At 37.8% G+C, this 24,091-nt stretch overlaps 2 protein-coding genes across 12 annotated transcripts in view; one reads left to right on the top strand and one right to left on the bottom strand.

The window, feature by feature from the left end:
• Positions 1-14,929, top strand: part of LOC139962546 (dynein axonemal heavy chain 5-like) — an 83,924-nt gene extending 68,995 nt beyond the window's left edge. For 7 of the 10 annotated variants that reach the window (XM_071962635.1, XM_071962643.1, XM_071962642.1 and 4 more), the window contains 16 exons: positions 2,199-2,310; positions 2,746-2,919; positions 4,255-4,490; positions 4,865-5,087; positions 5,971-6,165; positions 6,668-6,862; positions 7,383-7,599; positions 8,084-8,214; positions 9,489-9,506; positions 10,393-10,510; positions 11,024-11,187; positions 11,601-11,717; positions 12,023-12,238; positions 12,578-12,739; positions 13,767-14,064; positions 14,209-14,929. In XM_071962635.1, coding sequence (XP_071818736.1) covers positions 2,199-2,310; positions 2,746-2,919; positions 4,255-4,490; positions 4,865-5,087; positions 5,971-6,165; positions 6,668-6,862; positions 7,383-7,599; positions 8,084-8,214; positions 9,489-9,506; positions 10,393-10,510; positions 11,024-11,187; positions 11,601-11,717; positions 12,023-12,238; positions 12,578-12,739; positions 13,767-14,064; positions 14,209-14,237 — 2,605 coding nt within the window. In that variant the 3' untranslated portion in view covers positions 14,238-14,929. Of the gene's footprint in view, positions 1-2,198; positions 2,311-2,745; positions 2,920-4,254; positions 4,491-4,864; positions 5,088-5,970; positions 6,166-6,667; positions 6,863-7,382; positions 7,600-8,083; positions 8,215-9,488; positions 9,507-10,392; positions 10,511-11,023; positions 11,188-11,600; positions 11,718-12,022; positions 12,239-12,577; positions 12,740-13,766; positions 14,180-14,208 lie in introns of those variants that run through there. The other 3 variants (XM_071962639.1, XM_071962636.1, XM_071962644.1) reach the window with 3 other exon arrangements.
• LOC139962548 (kinesin-like protein KIF25) overlaps positions 1-23,731 on the bottom strand; it is a 90,341-nt gene extending 66,610 nt beyond the window's left edge. Inside the window, exons 1-16 of one of the 2 annotated variants that reach the window (XM_071962645.1) lie at positions 23,572-23,731; positions 21,780-21,845; positions 21,371-21,493; positions 20,716-20,854; positions 19,822-19,925; positions 19,077-19,165; positions 18,377-18,419; positions 17,958-18,025; positions 17,266-17,340; positions 16,669-16,827; positions 16,368-16,532; positions 15,759-15,985; positions 15,321-15,629; positions 15,120-15,188; positions 14,922-15,021; positions 12,726-12,864 (exon numbers count right to left, since the gene is read on the bottom strand). In XM_071962645.1, the coding sequence (XP_071818746.1) occupies positions 14,936-15,021; positions 15,120-15,188; positions 15,321-15,629; positions 15,759-15,985; positions 16,368-16,532; positions 16,669-16,827; positions 17,266-17,340; positions 17,958-18,025; positions 18,377-18,419; positions 19,077-19,165; positions 19,822-19,925; positions 20,716-20,854; positions 21,371-21,493; positions 21,780-21,845; positions 23,572-23,634 (1,785 nt within the window). In that variant the 5' untranslated portion in view covers positions 23,635-23,731 and the 3' untranslated portion in view covers positions 12,726-12,864; positions 14,922-14,935. Of the gene's footprint in view, positions 1-12,725; positions 12,865-14,921; positions 15,022-15,119; positions 15,189-15,320; positions 15,630-15,758; positions 15,986-16,367; positions 16,533-16,668; positions 16,828-17,265; positions 17,341-17,957; positions 18,026-18,376; positions 18,420-19,076; positions 19,166-19,821; positions 19,926-20,715; positions 20,855-21,370; positions 21,494-21,779; positions 21,846-23,571 lie in introns of those variants that run through there. The other variant, XM_071962646.1, reaches the window with a different exon arrangement.
• Positions 23,732-24,091: the final 360 nt, after the last annotated feature.

Genomic DNA, 24,091 nt, shown 5'->3' with positions numbered 1-24,091 from the left:
TCTGCATCTCTGGAGTTTCCTTTACAGCCTGCATGTTTTGGAAAAAATTGATACATTTTACATAATTAGATAGTAACTTTTTGACTCAGTTATTAATCTTTTTGTTGTAATTTTTTTAGTTTTGCTTTTATGACTTGATGCATTTATGACTTGACAGTATAGTTACATTGCAAACCTGAAGAGGTAGATTTCTGTAGTAAATATCTTTGTTACAAGTTTTGAACTTTTGTGTCCATCAAACAAGTACATTTTGTCAGTATCTCTTTCCCTTTCTGCATGATCGTCATTCTCTCAGATCGTAAGTGGTTATTTTAATTTTTTGTTTGCATGCCTCATATACATTAGCTTTTCAATGATTGCACCACACACATCATGGTTGTAGCATGCACTGGTAGGATGAAGGCCACAGAAACCTGGACTGGCAAAAGAAGTAGAAATTTTTGGTGTCCTCAGTTTGAGGGGCTTCAGGGAGGGGGCGGGGAGGAGTCCCTGCTAGTGGGCGAGACATTAGTCCCTCTTTGTACTGTCTCGATTACCTGCTATAGTCTGGGGCTGCATGAGAATTGAAGAAGTCTCTTCATAAAAGAGTTATGTTAATACTATTCTCTGCCACACAATCAGTCCATTGTCACCATGGTAGCTCGCTTTCGTTCATTTCCGACTTCCTTCACCAACAACCTGCTGTTTTTTATCTTTAGTCATTTGTAGTTAGTAGATATCTCCCAGCTAAAGGTAGATAGAAACATTTGTGGTGGTTTTTCCTGGTTTTCTGGTGGTGGAAATATCCTGTTAATAAGACACTGAAAACACATATGTACATTTAAAGTTTGGTTGCCCCAGCCACTGCATGGTGCATCACATGTGCATCACATGTCATCACATGTTACACTCTAGCAACTACCCAGCACATCACCACACTATACGTCATATACTACTGAATAAATGCATGTTAATATTTCACATTATAAGCCTAGTGTTACTATTATCAAATACCCAGCACATCATTTGACACTGTGATGTCTACACCACTGATTCCCACAGATATATGTACTTCACATCACCACCACTATCATCACACATATCACATATCTCACTATCATCACACATCACTATCATCACATCACATATCACTGCATCAGCATCACACCAAAAATGTATATATATGTGTTTCATTTACACTTGTCTTTGTCATATAAGATATACCTAGCCCATGGGCACTGTGCAACACCATCATGTCCATACCATTGGATATCACATGTGCTGTTATACCTAGCCCATGAGCACTGTGCAACACCATCATGTCCATGCCATTGGATATCACATGTACTGTTAAACCTAGCCTATGAGCACTGTGCAACACCATCATGTCCATGCCATTGGATATCACATGTGCTGTTATACCTAGCCCATGAGCACTGTGCAACACCATCATGTCCATGCCATTGGATATCACATGTACTGTTAAACCTAGCCTATGAGCACTGTGCAACACCATCATGTCCATGCCATTGGATATCACGTGTACTGTTAAACCTAGCCTATGAGCACTGTGCAACACCATCATGTCCATACCATCGGATATCACATGTGCTGTTATACCTAGCCCATGAGCACTGTGCAACACCATCATGTCCATGCCATTGGATATCACATGTACTGTTAAACCTAGCCTATGAGCACTGTGCAACACCATCATGTCCATGCCATTGGATATCACATGTACTGTTAAACCTAGCCTATGAGCACTGTGCAACACCATCATGTCCATACCATTGGATATCACATGTGCTGTTATACCTAGCCCATGAGCACTGTGCAACACCATCATGTCCATGCCATTGGAGATCACATGTACTGTTAAACCTAGCCTATGAGCACTGTGCAACACCATCATGTCCATGCCATTGGATATCACATGTACTGTTAAACCTAGCCTATGAGCACTGTGCAACACCATCATGTCCATACCATTGGATATCACATGTGCATACCTCTCAGTACTCGACCTGCTAAGACATGTCAATAATTGAACTAATACTTTTATCACATACCCAGCCTATCAGCAAAAACATAGTACCCATGCACACCACTGCAGACTTCAAAGCATCCTTACATTATTACAAACCAGTTTATATGTTCTTTCTTTTAAGTATCTCACCTTCCAGTGGTTTACACTATTTTCTATCCTCCACCATTAGGAGTGCAGTCAAGGCTGTTGTAGATAAGCTGACAAGTTATGCTTTCCAGTCCAGTGCCAGAGCTCTACTGGAGAAGGATAGATTCATCTATGCTTTCCTCCTATCTCTTGAGGTATGTAGCTTTTGATATTAATTTAATACACACCTTGTAGTATCAATATATAGATGTCATCTGAAAGAAGATTTGCAAGAAATAGACAATGTAAGTGGGGGATGGGGGGGGGGGGAGGGTGGATGAGAGGGGGGAGGAACTTGAAGGAACTAGAAACAGTGATCTCAGAATACCAGATTCTCTGCCTACCAATCGATCTGTGCAGTCATGTGATCATGTAATTCATCTCATTTATATTCAAAACAATATTTTTTTAAGATGTCCTTTTTTTCTGCATTAAATGAATAATTAAAGAAACTCATATTATTTATGTGGTTGTTATCTTGATTCACTTCTTTTTTTTTTGCAAACCAGAAGAGTTGCAAAAGTGGCTTAAACTCTCTCTTAAATTTTACCACTAGTATATTTGATTGCATATATTTTATTATCTCACAGGTGGAAGATTCACTGGGAAGGGTCGGTGTCGGAGAGCGAGAGTTCCTGATTTCTCCACAGCTTGGTTCGGCTGTCATGAACACTCTTGGTCATACTGTGGCATCTGACCATAGGGTGACTCAAATCAAGAAACCATTTGATTGGATGTTTGATGAACAGTTTCATAACCTCCAGGTATAGTCCTACAGATTTATATATTCTTTATATGATTGTGATGGAATGGTTATCAATTTCATTAATGTCATACATAGTTAATGTTATTAGCCTGAACTATCTGTTTTTCTTTCATTATGTAACATTCACTGTGATGTTGTCTGTGATTGTGGAGATCATATGCATGGGCGTCAGCAGGTTTCAGAAAGTGAGGGGGACACTATACTATCTAAGCGGAGCGCCACCATTGGTTGGCGCGTAGCGTACCAGAAAATTTTGGGTACATAAGACCCCCTAGATCGCAGGAGACGGCCTTCCTGAGTCGTTTTTAGTTACACACCACCAGATCTGTGAGGAGAAATTTTGTCTCACAAAACTAAATTCCGACAGAAAGTACTGGTAGAAAGATGCCGTTCTGACACCAAGGGAGACGAATTACACAGCGTCCATCTCAAACGAAATATTTTCGGTAGTTTGGTATCATATAATACCCTGCATACAGGCAGAATACTGTCTGTAGGGCCTAAAATATATGATATTACCTTCCTGGTGGGGTCTTCGACTTGTTTTCAAGTTGAAATGCGTCGTTTTCTCTGATTCACAGTGTAGGGCAAGGGGAATTCCATTTCTGGCGAGAAGGGGTGCTTCCACAAAACACTCTAAAACATCGTTCAAACATCGCACAAACTTTTATCAGAGGTCTCGGACGAAGCGGGGAGGGTGAATATCAGAGGAAGGGGGATAAAGGGCCAAGCACTGTTCTAATTTCCAGTGCAATTTATTGATAATGATTCTTAAGTTAGATTCTACTTGAATCAGCTCAGCAATTGTGATAGAAAATCGCGCATATGCATGTGATTTTTTTAATAACTGTTCTGAAAAGTGGGGGGGACAAATGATATGATATCCCCTCCACTTTTGAAAGTGGGGGGGACATGTCCCCCCCGTCCCCCACCTGTTGACGCCCATGATCATATGTAACACATGTAGTAAAAAAATAGTAAAATTTATGAATCTGAATGTAAGTAATAATTTAATAAATTATTGATTAGGGGTGTCACAGGTTAGAATTGGTCAATGACTGCGTATGTTGGGACAGGCTGTTGGAGAAGGGGTTGGGGGTGGGGGAGGGTCGGGGATCTATGAGCATTCCCCCAAGATGTATTCTCAAATTTCAGAAATGAAAAGTAGCATGAGTGTGTAGAAAACAAGTTTAGTTTAACAGTTACAAATTGAACTCCATTTTTGTGTGTACCTCCCTATACAAGGAGAATATAGGTTCTATTTCAGACAACAAACAAAACAAATGCTTCTATCATTTAATAAGTAATTGTCAATGTTTTTGGTGTGATTCAGTCTTTGGCCCTGCACTATGAATGGTTCCAAGATATGTTTGAGCGGATGCCCAAGGACGGTAGGGAGACCCAGTGGCGTACCCTGGGGGAACATGGCACCCCCGAGGTGTTCCCCCTTCCAGAGAAGATGGATGAAACTTACCATCCTCTACAGAGGTTACTCGTCCTCAGAGCTTTCAGACCTGATCGGGTCCAACAGTGTTCCGTGGCTTTCGTCAGCAGTGTCCTCGGGAAAAGGTCAGAATTATTATTTGTCAGTAACAAATTTTTCAATCTATTTCTTCAAATTTTGCAAATTTGTCAATAAGAAATATTGTCAGTAACATAAGTATTAGAAAGTGGAGTTTTGTCAAATTTGAGAGAACTAACACAATTATGGTAAACTTCCAATATTTGTTTTTCCATCTATTATAATGTGTATGAAAGACGAAACAAGAGCCTGTCACATTTATAAGGACTTTTAGGTAACACTGAGGGCAAAGTATAAGATAGACAGATTTGATCCCCTCAGAATGTATCAATTTAAGTCATGATATGTCAGGAATTATTGGTTCAAAGTTGCAATTGTATCTAGCATCATTACTATCTTGTTCATCTTCTTTTCTCACCAGATATATTCAAGATATTAACTTTGATATACACACCATTGTAAACCAGAGTTCTCCAAGGATACCGATCCTCCTCCTCTATACCAGAGAGGGAGATCTAGCTCAAAAGATGTTTAATGATGTGGCCAGCAAGAAGCAGAGTCACACAGTTGTGGTAGCTTTGAACAATTCTGGACCAACTGAAGAGAGGAAGGCCAGGAAAGCAATCAAGAAAGCTATGCAAGATGTAAGTCAATAAAATAGGTGCTGTGGTGTCAGCAGTGGGATTGGTAATGGCACTTAATAGTGTTGGTGTTAGCAGTGGGATTGATGATGACACGACAGGTTTGTTGGAGCAATTCGATTGATGATTCCATCACAAAGTTGCTAGATTGGGTATTGTTGAATCCAAGCAGGTTTACAGCACCACATGGTTTTTGATGATAGCAGTGGGGGAATGATGACACCATAACATAGGTTGAGCGTTGGTAGTGGGATCAATGATGACATCATGTAGTTTATGTGTTAGAAGTAGGATTGAGTATGGTAGGACTGATATGGGGATTATTGCACAACATAGTTTTGGTGCTAGTGGTGGGATTGATGTTGGCAGCACATATATACTTGATAGCCTAATAGGGATTGATAATCAAACCACAAACACTCTAGTTAGCATAGTACCAGTGATAGTTTCTGTTTTATGAAGGGTGCTTACTGAGGGGTTAACAGATGAAACTAGCTAATTGTTGGCAAGTTTGCAGTGTAAATGTGGAGTATTGGATGCATTGAATCTGCACTGATTATGTCAGGATACACTGCAATTGGAAGGCTATTATGATGCTCAGAAACATAGCAATTCAGAGAATGCAATAGCTTGTGATGTACTGAATAACTTTGTATGTTGGCTTAAAAGACTATATTATGCATCAGACGTTGTTGTGAAACAACTTCTGTATTCTTGTTGTTCCTGCCTCGACACATAGTTATTTCAGTGAATGTGTTGATAAATATAAAAGTTTGTGATGTGCTGAATGACCTTTTATTGTCAGCTCAAAAGATTCTATTACACAACAGATGTTGCTGTTCCTGTCTTTGTATTGATATCCTGCTGATGCTTTCTCTCAATTCAGGGTTCGTGGGTTCTACTTCAACATGGACACAACGCTGTCCATTTGATGAATCTGTTAGAGACAATCCTGGAAGAGGGCGACATTAAGAATGGGAGTGAGAGTAATTTCCGAGTCTGGATTTCAGCACAGATGAGACCAGAGCTGCCAGTTAGATTGTTACAGATTGCAACAAAAGCAATTGTTGACACATCAAGGGTAAGATTATCTCAAGCTTTTATTGTTGTAAAGTAATCATTGTAAAGTTTTTGGTAATTTTGTGAATATGAAATATGGTGAGAGGCTTTTTGAGCTGTCTCATGTTGCCACTGGAGTCAATATGTACCAAAGGCATTATCATGAGGGAAAGGGGAGAGGGTGATGGTGAGGGCAATTTATGTGACGTATGGCTAGCACCAGTGATTTGGGAGGATAACAATTATTTTGAAGATGGGGTTTAAACTTCAAATTGTGTTACACTGATGTGTTATCAAGATATATACTTCTGTTATGATATTAAAATGTCAAAATTTTAAAGAGGAGGGCAAGGTTGATTGTGGGCAGTCAGCAAAGACTGCTGAACTGGACCACCAATGTTACACAGAGTAAGTATGTTAATATTGGACATGACTGTTCTCACTGTATCCAGCTATTTTAGGCTCTCTTTTTTGGCACTATTTCTTTTTGATACTGAAATATCACTTGTGTGATTGTGTTGTAGATGGTGCGTAACAGTCTGGTGGGTAGCATCAGCCAGTTGGACCAGGAGACTCTCAAGCACAGTGGCCGGACAGAGTGGCCTCCTCTGCTTCATAACCTGGCCATGTTACACGCAGCAGTCCGACTGAGGGCTCTCTATGGCATGTACGGATGGAATTATCCCGCTACCATGGACTTCAGTTTCAATGAAATACATGTTAGTAGTATTAACCTGTTACATCACTGGAGGGAGGGTGGCAGGGAACCTATGCTAGGGTGTGAGAACAAATCATCTAATTTTATTGGAGCCTTTGCCAAAGCTTCTCTGGTAGTCAACTCTCCTATCAAAGATGGTGGCTGTTGTGTTTCACATATATTTAGGGTGTTATTCAATATTGTGTGTAGGCCATCACCCAATGAAAGAGCTGTGGTCAGAATGGGCTACAGCCCCTTTGCCCAGGGTCAATTAAGAGGGACAACGGAAATGTATGATAAAGTATAATATAGTTTCATTTTCGTATTACACTTGAGAGAAAAGATGCAGATTCAAAGTCCTGGCCTAACTCCATTTCCAAGCAACTACATTAAAGCTGCTAGCTACTATAATAGTGACAACAAGAATACTAAATATTTTGTCAATACATCGATCATTTCCCACGATTACAGTTTAAGGGATAAAAGTCTTTTTGGATAAAAGTTGCCCCATTTACTCGTGCAAATTTATTTCCACGTTACAGGAAGCAATAATGATCGCCAAGGAGATTGTCCGTGATATTCCTGGTTCTGACGGAGAGACACTGAGAGGTATCTCATGGATCGGTCTGAGATATCTACTCTCAGAGGTTGTGTATGGTAGTCACATTACCAATGAATATGACCAGACCTACCTCTCTGCCCTGGTAGATTATTGGACTGGTCCAAATTCTGTAAAGAGAGACTTTGAAGCGACAAAGAGTGAGTATAAACATCGCAGCAGCGTTATTCTCTGTTGAAATGTATACAAATATCAGATTGTATTTATTAAAGGAAATCAAACAAACCTGAGTTTCTACATATATGAGTGGGTGTTGTTATGACAAATACATTATTGAAAAATAAAGCTGGAAAGAAAGGATAAAAGAAAGGAAAAGAAAAAGATGCACAACGATCATTTCATTGGTTTGGTTTTACGAGTTTTCAAACGGGAGTCGGATAGGTGGTAAAACCCCTTGATGTGAAACACTGTTGAACCCTGAGTCATTTTAAGATCTGTATAATATTGTAATGTTAACATTTCTATTTAATATTTAATGGGATATAACAGTTAAGTTTGTAAAATTGCCTAGCAAGGAACTTGGCAAGAAAACTGACAAGATACTTAAATCTGAAAACTGAATTATATTATATTGTGGCTTGCTAAATATTTTAATATTTATGATTTTAATATTTCTTTTAATAGTGAGGTATCGGACTCCTGCCGCATTCTTCAATAACCACATCCGTCAGACGACGTTGCTCCAGTCCTTGGACCAGCTGCCTCTGTTTATGATGGAAGTTCCAGAAGCCTGCTGTATGCATACCACCATGGAGGTAAATTAATCATAATATTATATAATATTAACATATTTATGGTTCATCTTATTAAAGCAGGCATAACTTAGTACAGTCTATTAGTTTAACATGTGTGTTTTATTTGAGCACAACTGAATGTATCCAAAAGTACAGGGTTTTTACCCCACATCAATCCCAGAACCTGTTGAGAGTCAAATTGGGGTTTAAAAGATGATTGGATCATCTCTTTCATTAATGAGTGCCCTGTTTAATCCCATGTGATCATGTATGCAGTCCCCATCTCACTAGAGGGAATTTCTGTCTCGTTTGTAAATTTGGAATAATACGTAAAATGTTGATTTTTTTATGTTGTTAAAGCTGAATGAGAAGTGAAGCAGTGAAGCTTTTATATAATAATTTTAAGTCATGGATTTCCATTCACTTGATTCTGTATTGAATTCTTGACATATCATGAATATTTATTCTGATGTTAATTTTATTCATTAGCATATTCATAAGTGCAATAGGTCAAGTAAAAACTAAAGCTTGAATATTCATGAGTGGAAAATTTGTACTCTCTGTATATGTTGAGCAAGAGGAGCACATGGTTTATGATGCTACTATTGGAAGGATGTTACTGTAGACTGCCAAGCAGAGCTGAATCCTAATAATTTTACTGCAAATGGCGCAAGTTAAATATTTCTTTCTTCTAATAATTTTCTACAACCAAAAAAAATGTAGTGGTTGTAGGACCTTAGTCTTGTCATATTAAGTTACTTGCTAGTGGGCCTGCCTGCAGGGCCATTAAGTAGACTTAGGCCTAAGACCTATCAAATTAACTGTAAGGCAGCACATTATATTTTATTTTCTGGCAAGGAGCTGAAGTCTAGCTATCAAAGGCCTATTCTGTAAGGCCTACTTTTAGTACTAGAATTAGCCTATTCATTTTCCTGCTTTGAGGCAAACTTTTGTTTGGTAGTGCTTGCTCCAAGAGCTATTTTCAAGGCAGAATTTTGGAAGGGTAAGCCAATTCAAGGTAGTGTGGATTGTGTCAGCCCATTAACCAGGGATTGAAATTGGGGTAATTCTGTGGCAACATTATGATACTAACTTGTACATTCTTCAAGAGGAGATGATCTCCTTGTAAGAGATTAAGGATCAGAAACGGAGCTGAAGATCAATGTCAGTAATTCAAAAATTGTTTGCCAACTTGCAGAACATGGAACATTTTAGTTTCCACATTATTTGTTATATTTTCAATAAAAATAAAAATATAATTTTTTTGTTTTGAATCTCTTTTTATGATTCATAAGGATGACTTTCATTACATGGTAAGACGATTCTCTGATTTGATGTGCTTGACCAAACATTTTTTATCTTTACACTTTTGTCGTTAATCTTTTCTTAAAGTGATACTTTCCTGTTTATTGTGGTCGATGATTTTGCACTTGATGTCTTCCGTGTGTTTTAACACTGTTTCTGTTGTGCTGTGTATAATTGTTAATTAATCATAAGAGGTTCAAAGATCATCAGTAATTGGCAATTTTTTATATTTTTTCTAAGCTTCAACCTATTTTCCTTGAGGTTGTGCACCTCGAAATTACTTTCAGACATGTAGAAGGGTTAAATTAGTTGATTGTAATTATTCCCAAACATTGAGAAGGGTTGGTACGAATATGCATGAATCAGTAAGGTACAGTGCTCTGAACAGTTGAATGTGTTTTTGTGAAAACTAACCTATTTTGTCCTTTCTACAATATTTGACCTTTATTTATTTAAAAGATGTTGTAATTTCTTGGTGTTACTTTAACTCGCTCATATAACATTGCTTCATTAAACAGTGTGGACAAGTTAACTTTTTAGCACCATTTGCACTCAATTTACGATTCGATATCACTCAAAACAATTAACATACTTAATGACTTTTTTTGGTGACAAATAACATTTTCATGTCATGTACTTGTGACTTTTCACCAAGGAGAAAGACAATCCATTGCCAAATTAATTAACTGCTGTTGAAATTAAATTATGATGGAAAATCTTCTTGCATAAACTGGAACTAATAAGTTTTAACACTTCAGTCTTACACACAGACCCTGAAAGTATTGAGAAAACATTGATGATTATTCAACAACAAATGTGTAAGAGTACTTGTTAAATTTAATAGTTCATATTCGTTGGGTAGGTTTTAACCTATTATTGTCCCTCTTCTTTCAGACTGTGACTGGTATTGATCAGTACGTAATGACCAGAGTCAACGCCATCCTGGACGCTATGCCATCTTCAAATACCTTGAGTCATGTCCTTCAACCGATACCTCTATCACCAAAAATAGGTAACTAGTTTTATTTATTACAGATAAAAGAGAACAATTTTTTTAAATTTATAACAGGTAAAAGATATTGTACCACACAGGCCTCACTTGGGTGGGGAGAGGGGATACAGCCCCTTGGTCAAGTACTGGGATAAATAATAAAGTATTCTAATTTTAATAATACATTTAAGGGAAAAATGAAAACTTCAGAAAGGCAGGCTGGTGACATAATTATCCCTGGACACCCCAGATGGCACACTGCATGTATGGTAGACCATTATGATAGACCATGTGGTAGGACATGGTAGACCATGTATGGTAGACCATTAGTCTATTAGAGCACTTTGCTTATATTGTTCATACCTACATTAATTTAGCAATAATTCAAATTCTGAAATTCAGACCTTCCCAACCTCTCTAGTGATACTGTGCAAAAGCTTATAACAAATTTTGTGCTACACAAAGTAACTGTATTGCAATTGTATTACCCTTGCAACACAGATGTTAAAATTGGTCAATTTTTCATCTCCCCAGGACCTTCTGTAGCATCAGTGACTGGCCACACCCTGACTCCTGCTGTAGCATCAATGGGTGTTTATGCCAGTGCGAGCCAAGCTCTCGTCAACAGCAGGAAAGACATTGAAATATGGGAAGTTTGTCATTCATTGATCGGTAAAATTCCAAGAGGATGGAACCGGGTAAGTGAAATAAGAAGCCGGACATATGAAATTATTTGGATTCATTTTTAATTTTTATTTCTGTGTTATCAATAGTACACAGATAAATTATTACGATATATCTTGTGTTCTTAATCACTGCGTGATTGTGGAACAGTTCATAATCTTCAGCATTAATGTAAGAACCTTATATCTTACATTTTCTCCTGACTGTCACTTTTGTTATCATGCAAATTTGACCAGTTGGTTTTGTTCCCTTCTAAACCTACCAAACTAATTTGCTTGTGCTTGTGTAAGTATCCCATAGAAATATATCTGTACAGGTAGATTAATATCTTAATTGCAGAATATACTATTTGAGGTAAGATGATATAAACACATGCACAGCAGTTACAATTTAATTATAACATTCTTCTTCTCTATTCATCTTGCAGGAATACGTTGTCGAACGTATCCGTAAGACTGGTGCAGACACTCCTTTCAACAGGTTTATCTTACGAGAGATTGACCTGATGTTGAAACTCTTGGCAGAGATCAAGTCATCTCTACAGGTAGGTGACCTTTGACCTGTTAATGTGTACTCTGATCAGACATGAGTAAATCTTGTAATTAATTAAATCTTATTATGGTGGTCAAGGTGGACCGAAAGGTAAATTTTCTGCAGTGGCAGGTAGAAATGACTTCCTGCTTGCAAAAATATTAATATTTTATGGTTTCAAAGGATGTATTTCCTTGCAATGAACAAATCATCTCTCCGATTAAAACATGTTTACAAAGATACAGATATCTCAACAAAGCAGCCACATTGTTATGTGCCCGTTTACCTTTATCATTTATTTTATTTCTATCGTTATAGAAACTAAAATCCCTGACAGAGAATCCTACGGAGTTGCTAGGTGACCAGATGTCAGAGAAATTGGTGAGGATAGCGGATGATATATTCCACCATCGTATTCCTTCACGCTGGCTCCATCTCAGCGGGGAGTCGGCCCCTCCTGCTAACTGGGCCCTAGGACAATGGCTGGCAGATTTATCTGCAAGATGCCAACAGCTTGAAAGAATAATCATACAGGTAAGTCACACAGCCCCCCCCCCCACTTCCCAGATGGACTGTGGGAGTTTTAGGCAATTGATGTGAAGAGAGGATCTTTGGCCCTTCTGAATTGGCTAGCCTAGTGTCACTGAAGCTTTAAAATCTAACATCTCCAGATGGGGTTTCAAACATGATGTTATGTAAGTAGATGCATGTTACTGCTACCCTTCCCAGCCCTCTCCCATGGAGATGGATGTTGTTTACACCAGCATCAACCAGTTTGACAGACCTCATTGGCTGGGTAACCAATTATCATCTTGAGCGAGTGTAGAAAGATCGGAGCAGATATAATAACCAGCTGACTTCTTTAATCTACAGGGAAGGGAGAAGTTCCCTGCTTATTGGCTGGGTGGTTTCTTCCATCCACGGTGTCTCCTGGCCCTCCTTAAGCAGGATGCCATCAAGAACAGCAATGCTACCACCAACCAGGTGGAACCTATCATGTTCCAGACAGAGATTACATCCAGGGATAAAGACCATGTAAGATTTCACTACTTTTTCTTTGCATCCTTGGCAGTGGTCATCTCGTCGTCGATCGAATGATCGGTCAGACTGGCTCCATAATATGACTTCATTTCTTGAGGCACTAAAGAATCTCTCAGTCACTGTTAAGATGAAATGTTAAAGATAAAATTGGGTTTAGTAAGGATTTACATTATGCCAGGTGCTTCACTTCCATGACACAAATATGGGTACCAAATTGATATCTATTATCCACCCTTGAATCCATGTAAACCACAATAAATTGATCTGTATCATCAATGTAGACTATAATAAATTGATCTATATTATCCACCCTTGAATCTATCTACGCTTTAATAAATTGATCTGTATTATCCACCCTTGCAAGAATCCATCTATGCTATAATAAATTGTTATATATTGTTATAATAAATTGATCTGTATTATCCACCCTTGAATCCATCTACGCTATAATAAATTGATCTGTATTATCCACCCTTCAATCCATCTACGCTATAATAAATTGATCTGTATTATCCACCCTTGAATCCATCTACGCTTTAATAAATTGATCTGTATTATCCACCCTTGAATCCATCTACGCTTTAATAAATTGATCTGTATTATCCACCCTTGCAAGAATCCATCTACGCTTTAATAAATTGATCTGTATTATCCACCCTTGCAAGAATCCATCTATGCTATAATAAATTGTTATATATTGTTATAATAAATTGATCTGTATTATCCACCCTTGAATCCATCTACGCTATAATAAATTGATCTGTTTTATCCACCCTTGAATCCATCTACGCTTTAATAAATTGATCTGTATTATCCACCCTTGAATCCATCTACGCTTTAATAAATTGATCTGTATTATCCACCCTTGAATCCATCTACGCTTTAATAAATTGATCTGTATTATCCACCCTTGAATCCATCTACGCTTTAATAAATTGATCTGTATTATCCACCCTTGAATAAATTGATCTGTATTATCCACCCTTGAATCCATCTACGCTATAATAAATTGTTCTTTCAGGTAAGAGATCCTCCATCTGAAGGGATGTTCGTCTACGGTGTCTACCTTTGGGGCTGTACGTGGGAGAAAACCACAGGAGAGCTGCAGGATGCACCCCCCAAATCAGGACCCACCCCTCTACCTATCATACACATCACCTGTACCACCAACAGTGATAAAGTGGTTGTAGGGGAACAAACCAAGACCAACGATACCTTTTACTGTCCTGTTTACCAGAATCGTATCACTCCGAGTGAACCAGTATTTTTCATGGACGTCAGACACGAAAGTGTCTCTGTATCAAAGTGGGCCCTCAGAGGTTTGGCTGCTACAGTAAGGCCGTTTTAGTTATAATATGTTAAAGTGTCCATATCAAAGTGGGCCCTCAGAGGTTTGGCTGCTACAGTAAGGCCGTTTTAGTTATAATATGTTAAAGTGTCCATATCAAAGTGGGCCCTCAGAGGTTTGGCTGCTACAGTTAGGCCGTTTTAAATGAGGCAAAGGTGTAAGCACGATTGGCGATATTTTGTTAGTTATAATATGTTAAAGTGTCCTTATCAAAGTGGGCCCTTCGAGGCTTGGCTGCTTCAGTTCGGCCATTTTAAAGATGGCACAGGTGTGGAATTGTGGTTTTTGGAGTGGCATGATGGACTATACTTTGTTAGTTATAATATGTGAAATGTTTTATTGAGATAATAATAACAACAATAATATGTGTGCTATCTAAGCTTTAACTGTAGTTGCCTCAGGACTGGTATATGTAACTATTAGAGAAGAATGTGTTATTACCAGTCGTGAGGCATCTAAGAGTAAGAATGTTTTCCAGTACAGCAATAACTAACAGAACTAAGTTTTGTTCTGTCTAATATTCAGAACATAAATACCACCTTGAATTTAATATGTTTTCTCTATTCCTATGTGAATTATTTGCAATTTTACAAGGAATGTGTTAGTCAAGATTTACCAGTCCTAAGGCATCTACAGTAAGAATGTTTTCCAGTACAGCAATAACTTGCAGAACTAAGTTTTGTTCCGTCCAACATTCAGAACATAAATACCACCTTGAATTTGATACGTTTTCTATATTCCTATGTGAATTATTTGCAATTTTACAATTTAAAGAGTTGTGGTGAAACATGAAATGATGTTAAAAGAATGTGTTACTGTCCTACTTACATATTTATTTCATTTCAAGGTGGTGCTCCTCTGTAACCGAATCTGTTTCCTTCAGAATACAGCAACCTGTTTGGTGTGGTGACTTCTAGGGATTGCTCTCCTTCAATAGAGAGGAAAGAAACCATTTCATTAATCGAAATAGACTAGCCTGCAGAATGCCCCAAAATAATCATACATAGGTTAGAAACTTTTACTTACTGTGAATTGATGTTAGAGAATGACTTCTCCTTGTCCTTGTCACAACAGGACTACGAGACCCTCCTCCACCTGTAAAAGCAAGAATCTAAATTAGTTTCACCTGTCTTACACACAGATATGCCCATCTAGCATAGAATAAGAATAAGAAATAGTTAGAATAAGAACCCTTTCAAACTCACAGAAGGAGATATGGAAACTTACCTACTGGTGTGCCTCCAATAGCTGGCCTTCTTTTCACTGGCCCACGTTGTACCTGCCTTGCCCTGGATCCAAAGCCGAGGCATTGCAGAGTCTCTGAGAGGAAACGACGTGTAGGAGAGACGCAACATATGACGAGTAGCTTAGCATCCCCTCCTATAGAGTCTTGTAAGAGATGCGTTAATCGACTGTTCCTGTATGGTATGTGAGGGCGCTGTTCAGCAAGGGCACTGAGCACATCTGCTAACGCAGACAAACTTCTATTGATGAATGAAGCTTCCCTCAGAGCGGTGCCCTTTACACCAGAAACACCTGGGTGGGGATAACGGTCAGTTATTGACAAAGTGTGAATACTTAAAAAAGATATAAATAATAAATGTATACTACCATTTAAAATAATATTATACTTATAATATAGATTAATCATTAAATTTCACTCACCGACACATTCACTCCCAGCCAAGTCTACCAGCTGTAGCTTTGTTTTGACTATTTCTTCACCGGACCTGTTCGTCCCCATTTTGGTTGGAGTTGGAATACCTGTGACAGTCAGGGTGACCACTAAATGCGACCGGCTTGAGTGGTCATGGACTAACGTAGAGTCTTCGTGTCGATGGGTCAAACCGTGGTGGACGAAGTGAATTAAATCTTCAACAGAATGAATTAATCTGTAGTAATTGATAAAAAATAAAGATATTACATAGGATGATTTATCTCCACAAGAAGACTCTGAAACCTTAAACTTAAAACACTGACCTAATTCCCAACACTAAGTTACAATACATCTGGATTTCCCTGAAAAGTTCTTTTTTTTCTACCTAACATACACATCTGGGGAGATTTACAAACTTGGCAAATTCCTATATTTTCTTTGATAAACACAAATATGTGCCAAGGAAACAAAGCCAACCATCACATTTGTAAACATATCCCAGTGGGCATTGTAAATGATAAATTTCGGGGGGGGGAGGGGAGGGGGAACGTGATTGGCGGAATGCCACAAGTTTGGACCATGCTGTGCTATAACCAAAATAAAGTTCTTCAACTTACTTTGTTGACACCGAGGTTACCTCCATGGAACCATCATCAGATGTGTAGACATCATGCTTCATACCAGCGGGGTCAACGGTCAAGAGGTCACAAATTTCATTATTGTAGACCTCCACAACAGATACATCAACAGTGTATGTAGATGTTGATTTTTCTCTCATGAGCCTAAATGAAATATGCAAAAATTTCAATAATGGAGCATAAAATTCAAATTTACAGAAGAATGGCATTATAGCTCTTTTTTTATATATTACAATGCACAATCCTTCCCCAACCTCTCTTCCCCCTCCATCAATATTACCTGAACAATTCCCTTCCAGCTCTGGGTATGATACCATCATCAATGCCTCCCTCCAATCCTTTGTTTGGTGAGGTCCCTGATGGGGTGTACTCAGGACCAAGCATTGTGTATGTCTTGCCACTCCCTGTCTGGCCATATGCCATCATACAAACATTATACCTAAAAAAGGAGAGAATACTGGTGGGTGGAATATGAATATGCTACCTTCAACCTAATGGTAAACATTCAACTCAGGGGAGACACAAAAAGTTGAAGGAAATTTTGCAGTCTATATTTTGATGAACAGTGTGACATCTATGTAAGTGTAATGGGGAGGGCATTAACTAAAAGGTAGGTAGCTTTCTGTTACTGATATATTCATTATCTTTAACATGTCAAACGGAACAGAATGAAAGGGAGAGTGGAGGTACGGGTAGGAGGTATGGCGATGGATGAGGGCTCAGAGGGGATAAAATACAACATGACTGGACTTTACTTCTGTGAACAGTATCTAGTAATACGCTATAGCAATATGAAACTTGCCAAATAACAAAGTATTTATCAGGTTCGGTGATTCAAAACATTAATTTTCTTTCAATGTTGTCATAATTAACTTACCCGTCCAATAATGATGTCAAAAGGGGTTTGATATCGGAGAAGACATCATCTTGGAGGTCTGTTTGGCCGAAGACCCTGTCAAATACAAGAAATTAAGTATTTAATCATCACTCATCAAGCTTAGCCAACATAACAAGTTCCACCTGGTTAGCACTTCATTGGTTAATGCCCGGAAAAGAGGGCAATTTTCCAGGTATCATGTGATCTACGAAATAACCAAAGCTGTCTACCTCATCTTACTCCTTAAGCTCTTTTGTGATAGTTTATTCCTGCTGCAGCTGCTTCATTAGCTAAGATAAGGAACACAGCTTTGGTTACTCCATAGATCATGTGATACCCAGAAAATCCCTGTTTTTTTCTGGGTATATACCAAGCGAGGGCTAACCAGGTTGAACTAGTAATGAATGTTGAACAAATCTCATCAACCTCAGATAAGATCAAAAAAAAATTTGTTAAATTTTGAAAAAAGGTTTGCAATGACAGTTGAACTACTTCATGTCTCTTACGTAATAATCATAGTAAAACGTAACAGAACTTAGAAAAAGTTCAGTTTCTCATTAACTGATGGCACACCTTTAATACTGGATTCACTTGAACGTCAGAAATTGCCTCTACGTCAGGCTGACACAGGGAATGAGCTGACAATCTAACGTGCACTGCCAATAAAATTCAGCAAAAAACACACCACTAACCTGTCAAACTCAAAGGTTTTGCTTTGTGCTGTACCTCCATGACGGTCACACTTGATGCAAATAGTTTCCTGCATAAATATAGAAAAATACTTTTTGGACAATTCAATCAAATTAAGAATGCTGCCTTAAAATTATGGTTGATGTCTCACACAGTCAAGTGTTCTTGATGTTTTAAAAATGCACAAAAATTTAGCCCAAGATTACTTTTTTCCCTCTTCAGTTACAAGTGAAGAGATATCAATCCAACACTGGCCGAGTGTTTTCAAAATTTACCAACCAGGGCAAACAAGTTATCAACAAAATGATTAAGTTATGTATTACAGTCTGTGTCTAATCAACCAATGAAATTCAATCACAACAAATTTAGTCTTTACTTTCTTACTTACTTTCTTACAAAGAAGCTAAATCAATATACTTACATCATCCAATGTGTTCACGACTTCATCAACAGAAATATTGGATCTGTGAAAAACACAAGAAACTACTTTTAGGAAAATCTCCCCATTGATGAACTTTAATCTGTTACCATAATGAAAATAGTCATTTCATTTATTGGTATGTATTGAGAAGCTAAAATCTGTCACATCTAAGAATGGTTCAGACCTTTTCCGGCACTTTAAGGTAACATGTGGTCGAGAGGAACGGTTAAATATATAGTTAAAGACAACATCCGAGAATAAAGATTATTTCCAGAGTTGGAACGTTCATTTAACAATTGCTCATTATATAGTAAGTTTCCCTGGCTTCAGTCATGGTCTTGAGTCACAGTTCTAATTCTATAGAGAAAAAAACTTCAACAACTTGTTGCTGTCACATCTTGTTTGAATTTTAGTGACTTGAGAAATGGCCCATCACAACACTGGTTTACTTCTGCTACATTATCAACACAGGTTAACCTACAACACCATTTTGTTTAATTGAGTGCTGCCATAAACACTGGCATTACAAAAATCGAAGTGTTTGTGTTTAACTGTAATGTTTGACTTAACCACAACATCAACCAATAGATGTAGGTTAAAGAAAGACCTGAGATGGTGGACATCTTTCATTATACTATCGGTGAGATATAAATTTACAATTGTAAGGATTAGCCTGTTACAGGTTGATATCAAGCATCACCTTCTAACAGATTCCGTCTGTTGTAGAATGTCATCAAACGCAAGCACCGGTCGAGCTCGATAATAAACCCGGATATTTCCTCTCAGCTCCTGCAAACAAAATATGCAGTATATCAATTTCTTCTTTACAAGATGACACTTAGGACTAAAGGAAATGTGACAGTCATTTGACTGTAAGACAATATATTTGACTGATGAAAGTTGTTTATTGTTCAGTCAGATGTGACTAAAGGTAATTGTTGATCAAAAGTGTCAACAACAAATGAGTCACAGCTGCAGCATGTAATCATTTCTTTCTCCCTATCATCATTTTTTTTTGTCAAAACACCTTGAGACCTGTGTCAAATGTCTAAAATGGATTAATTTTGTAACATGGCTTTTAAAAAGCTGAAAGTCAATCAAACTATTGAAAGCTGTCTGTTGTAGGAACTGTTAAATTCTTTCCTTTGGTTAGATTATCTCATTAACATTCCATGATTTGTACACATTCAGGTTTGAACAATTATTTCGAAGAGCATCATCATATCCATAAAAAAACAACCTGATTCTGACTTTCACGGATGCTGAATAAAAAAGACAAAAATGCACTTTTAAAGTGATAAATATTAGCCAACTGTGAGACAAACACACCATGGTCACACTAAATCCACTTTATATATTACCTCAAACATATCTGTGCATTGGACATGTGGAAAAAATGGGGGGGAGGGTAATAGGGTCAGGGATAGATTTATTCAAACGCTTACGACTAGAGTGTTGTGCAATTCCTTTCTTCTCTGCTTTTCTCTCAGAAATCTTTCTTGTGTTTCAAGAAGCTGCTCTTTATGTTCCTGTAAACTTTCTTCGAGTTCTAAAATAGCAAAAAAGAAAGCCTTGTTCAGTTTTTGTCTTTTGTGTGTCTAATTCAGGGTAATGATGCACAAGAGCAAGTCAGTTAAACATTATCTTCATCATCTTCGTACTCAGTCGAAGTACTGACAAACAACAGTATAACATAAACCATTCACCACAATCAGTACTTCAGTCTTGAGATAACACAAGTAAAGTTACAATTACACCAACAGTAGCCTAGGGAAGTATTCAATGTTTGGGCATAAACTTAGACTACAGTATTAACAATTTGTGTAAATTCTTCCAGTCTGTGTACTGTGTAGTGAACTTCTCTTTAATTTGAGGAGGGTCATGGAAGGGAGATCGACAGAGGGGAAAGATGATGTAGGGGAATGTGGTGATGGGGAAAGATGAATAATTACTCTTGAGGAATGTTCTGATTAAATATACAAGAGACTTCAAACATTTATGCTTGATGGCGAATAGGTTATGCATTATGAAAAGTGCTGTACCATGACAGGGTGACAGAATTTAGAGTAAGCCAAGTATGATAACTAGGTCCAAATATACTAAACAAAGTGTAACTGGGTGATGGGGAATATGGTGGACAGGAAGGGGATTTTGGTGGAGTGATACAGAGGTACGGCATGAATCTGATGAGCAAGTTTGCTCTAAGATCTGGTTTTTATCATAGTCACTTGAAGAAACATAACTTTGTAGCAATCTCCATTCAAATAGTTACACATGACAGTGTCACATGACACTATGAACGATTTTAGGAAGGAATTAATTTTATCTATTACATTTACCTTTGAATGTACTGTCTTTAACTGAATACTTTGCATCCAAAGCTTTAGCTGCATATAAGACTGGCTCCATTTTCTCTCTCATCAAACACGGCATGTTAGCAATCTCTTCTCTGAGATTAGACAAACTGCTTTTAACATCCTGTAGGGAGTATGTAGCAGAGAATTCAACACAAACTTTTACAGACACTAATATGTGGAGAACATTTAAAAGAAGCAAGGGGCCAAACACTTTCACTCGTTATGCATGCTAATGAGTTAGATACAGTAGTTTTGAGAAAAAGACTGTTGCAAAATTGTTACGATACAACCAGGTTTTTAAATATTGAATATAAATTATAAAATTTGTCACAAAAGTGGTGGCATTGGGTGAACCAAATCTAGCATCTAGGAGGTCTGGCCGGCTATGTAAGGTAGGTTTTTCACCAACAAGCAATCCATTGGTGTTTTGTTTTCTTCTCATCTGAATGAACCTTGCAAAACTCTTCAAAATGCAAATGTTGCTTCTTACTTATGGTCATTTTCTTAGTTGCTGCTGCTGTTTCTCCTCTAATTACTATTGTTTTCCTTTGCTTTTGTTCTTTAACATTAGTACTGTTGCTTCATACTTGTTTCTATGTTTCCGTTAACTATAATTGAATGGATCTATTAACGATACCTGAACATCCCCTGCAATGGTGGCTCCTCTCAGCTGAACTTTATGACTCCTCTTCACCTCAACAATCAGCTCTTCTTCGCTTATATCTTTTTGAACTCTCTCTTCTTTAACCTGCCCTTCAAGCTGGCAAATGGAAGTAACATCAAATTTGTTACGAGGGATGTGTGTGACATCACAGATTCTTATAGGAAATAGTCACCTCACACTATATCTCCGTAAATCATTCCACGATGTAGTTTGGCATTGTAATGGAAGCTATTGATGGTGTCATACAGAATGGTGTCAAAAATATTGTGTTATAATTAATTTATGCAATTTTTAAAATTAATTTTTAATTTTTTAATTTATTCCTAATTTATAATTAATTTATGCAATTCCTAATTTTCATGAAGTTACCATGTAGTCTTACCTGTGCCAGTCTTAAATGGAGTAATGCATTTTCTGTTTTAAGTGCGGTTATCTGCTCATCCTTTTTCTGCAAAGAGAGGTATGACATCATTTAAAGTTAAAATTGTTACAGTTATTCAGTGATCTGTGTCACTATAACAGGAATGGAAAAAAAAAAGGTTAAAAAGCCTTAAGCAATGTAGGTGCAGGTCACTTTGAAACACATCTTCATCATGAACATTAACGCCTCAAGACAATTGAAGAGCCTTGAAGGGAATAATCAACCCACTGCATCATTAAATGCTATGCAATATGGGCAAATTACGTAACAAGTTCAAAGTAGTATAGCATATTTTGTATACAGGAACCATGCATAGCATTTTCTAGGAGTTAACAACATGCAAAACTACTATACACATGTGTACACAAAATATGAACACTTCATTATTCCCTGCCTTGTTTTGCATTCATATATTGAGCTTGAGTCTAGGCCTAGGAATAATTGATCCAGTATTGCATCTCAAAAAATGGGATGCAATATGGTCACATTGTTACAAACGTCCAAAGAGGAATAGGCTAGCTGTTTCTTCCCACATGAACCAAAGTATATAGACACGAAACAAACCGAGTGACATCAATAGTAAAGGCACAGTTGCCAAGCTGTAATGGCCAAGGATTGCTTGCAGCAGCAATTTCAGAGGTAAAATCTCCATTTGTGTCAGTGTTGCATAAGTATTGCACAACTTACGATTTTCTGCTTTAGTGCCGATACTACTAGTTAAAATTCCCCAGGTACAAATCCAAATCTACAAGATGGAGTAGGAGTACCATGAACTTTGCTAGAATACTAGCGGACTCACTACAAATGAATTAGATTAGCAAAGAACTCTAACAGGTAATGCCTTCTACTTTTAGAACATATTCAGCCTTAAAGGGTGTGAAGACTCCCGCAAAAAGAAACGTCTAATGCCGGTAATTTGACCTAGTTTTGAATGAGGTATAACAGAAGTGTTAAACACCACCATCGATTCCAGAAAATACACAAACAGCTTGCTACCGTCGGTAATTAGACACTAGTGTACAGTCAGTACATACAGCTGCGGTCAATACCCACAGCACAGTATACAAACGATACAGAGATGGATATCTCAGGTCCAGCTAAAGATAACAATTAAGGTATCACGTTTCATTACTGTCTGCAGTTTGTAGCGACACGAACAAAACGTCACTTGCAAGCAACAGAGTGAACTTTTTCAGATGGCCGTACGCGGTTTGGGGCGAGTCTTCAATGCCTTTAACTTAGGAACAATGATTTTAGAGAGCTCTGTAGTTAAGTTATAGATGGTATGACAAGCAATCATATGAACACAGTTATAAAGGTCTGTGCTCTATTGCTTGTATTCTATACATATATCTAGGCTGAATGTTGTGCAGTAATAATAATAATCAGCAGTTTTATTTTAAGACGCTTAAAGATCTGCTTTAATCTGCATGTTGTCCCAATATAAAATTACTATTGGCCAACGTGCTTGACGGATGTTAATTAACCTAAGCCTCACCATAGGACTAATGAAGTAAGCATTAGGCACATGAACTTCCAGATTTACACTATAGTCTTTACAATGTATAGGCTTAACTTAGGTCTACGCCTTGCCTATGTATAAAACTCCATATACTCCTAGGCCTGTAGCCTAACATCGTGTACGACCTCGGTGTTAGGTTAGTATGGAGTGACGGTCTCTTTTACCGGAGAAATAATAATACAATTAAACCAATAAAACAAGTCATTTGCAACATATGAATGTCAATATTACCCCGAGAAGGACGTCACAGTTCTTCACTTTATTTAATTCGACGAAATCGAAAGTAAAAGGCATGATTAAATTTCGTGTTTTGTGCTAGTTGAAACGGTTGTAATCGCGGGGGAGGTGGCATAAAGCTACTACGAAAGAAATTGTACCATGCTTAATTTGATACCAAGTGGTATTATTTCTGGGCACTATCGCACCAAGCATCAACTCTTATGAATAATAATTAAACATGGATTGTGTCGCAAAGGGCCGGATGGGAAGGATAGAGACTTGGAGAAGGATCCCTCCCGATTCTGGTAAATCTCTCAAAATAAGAGTGATGTAACATCAAACCTGCAGGAATATGTTTCTGTTTACGCAGTAAATTCATGCCTCCATTGGCCAGGCAATGATGGTTAATGTTATATTTCAGACCATCTGCATCCCAATTCTCTACCGTAAACGATGTTAAGGGTAAAGAAACCTACATGGGCATTAAATGAAGGGAGAGGACGGCTATGGGAACTTTGAAGCGACAGCATAA

Source organism: Apostichopus japonicus, chromosome 21 (genome assembly GCF_037975245.1).
Source record: "Apostichopus japonicus isolate 1M-3 chromosome 21, ASM3797524v1, whole genome shotgun sequence".
Taxonomy (NCBI): Eukaryota; Metazoa; Echinodermata; class Holothuroidea; order Aspidochirotida; family Stichopodidae; genus Apostichopus; species Apostichopus japonicus.
The sequence above is the reverse complement of the archived record's forward strand: the minus strand, read 5'-3'. Positions and strand labels throughout refer to the sequence as shown.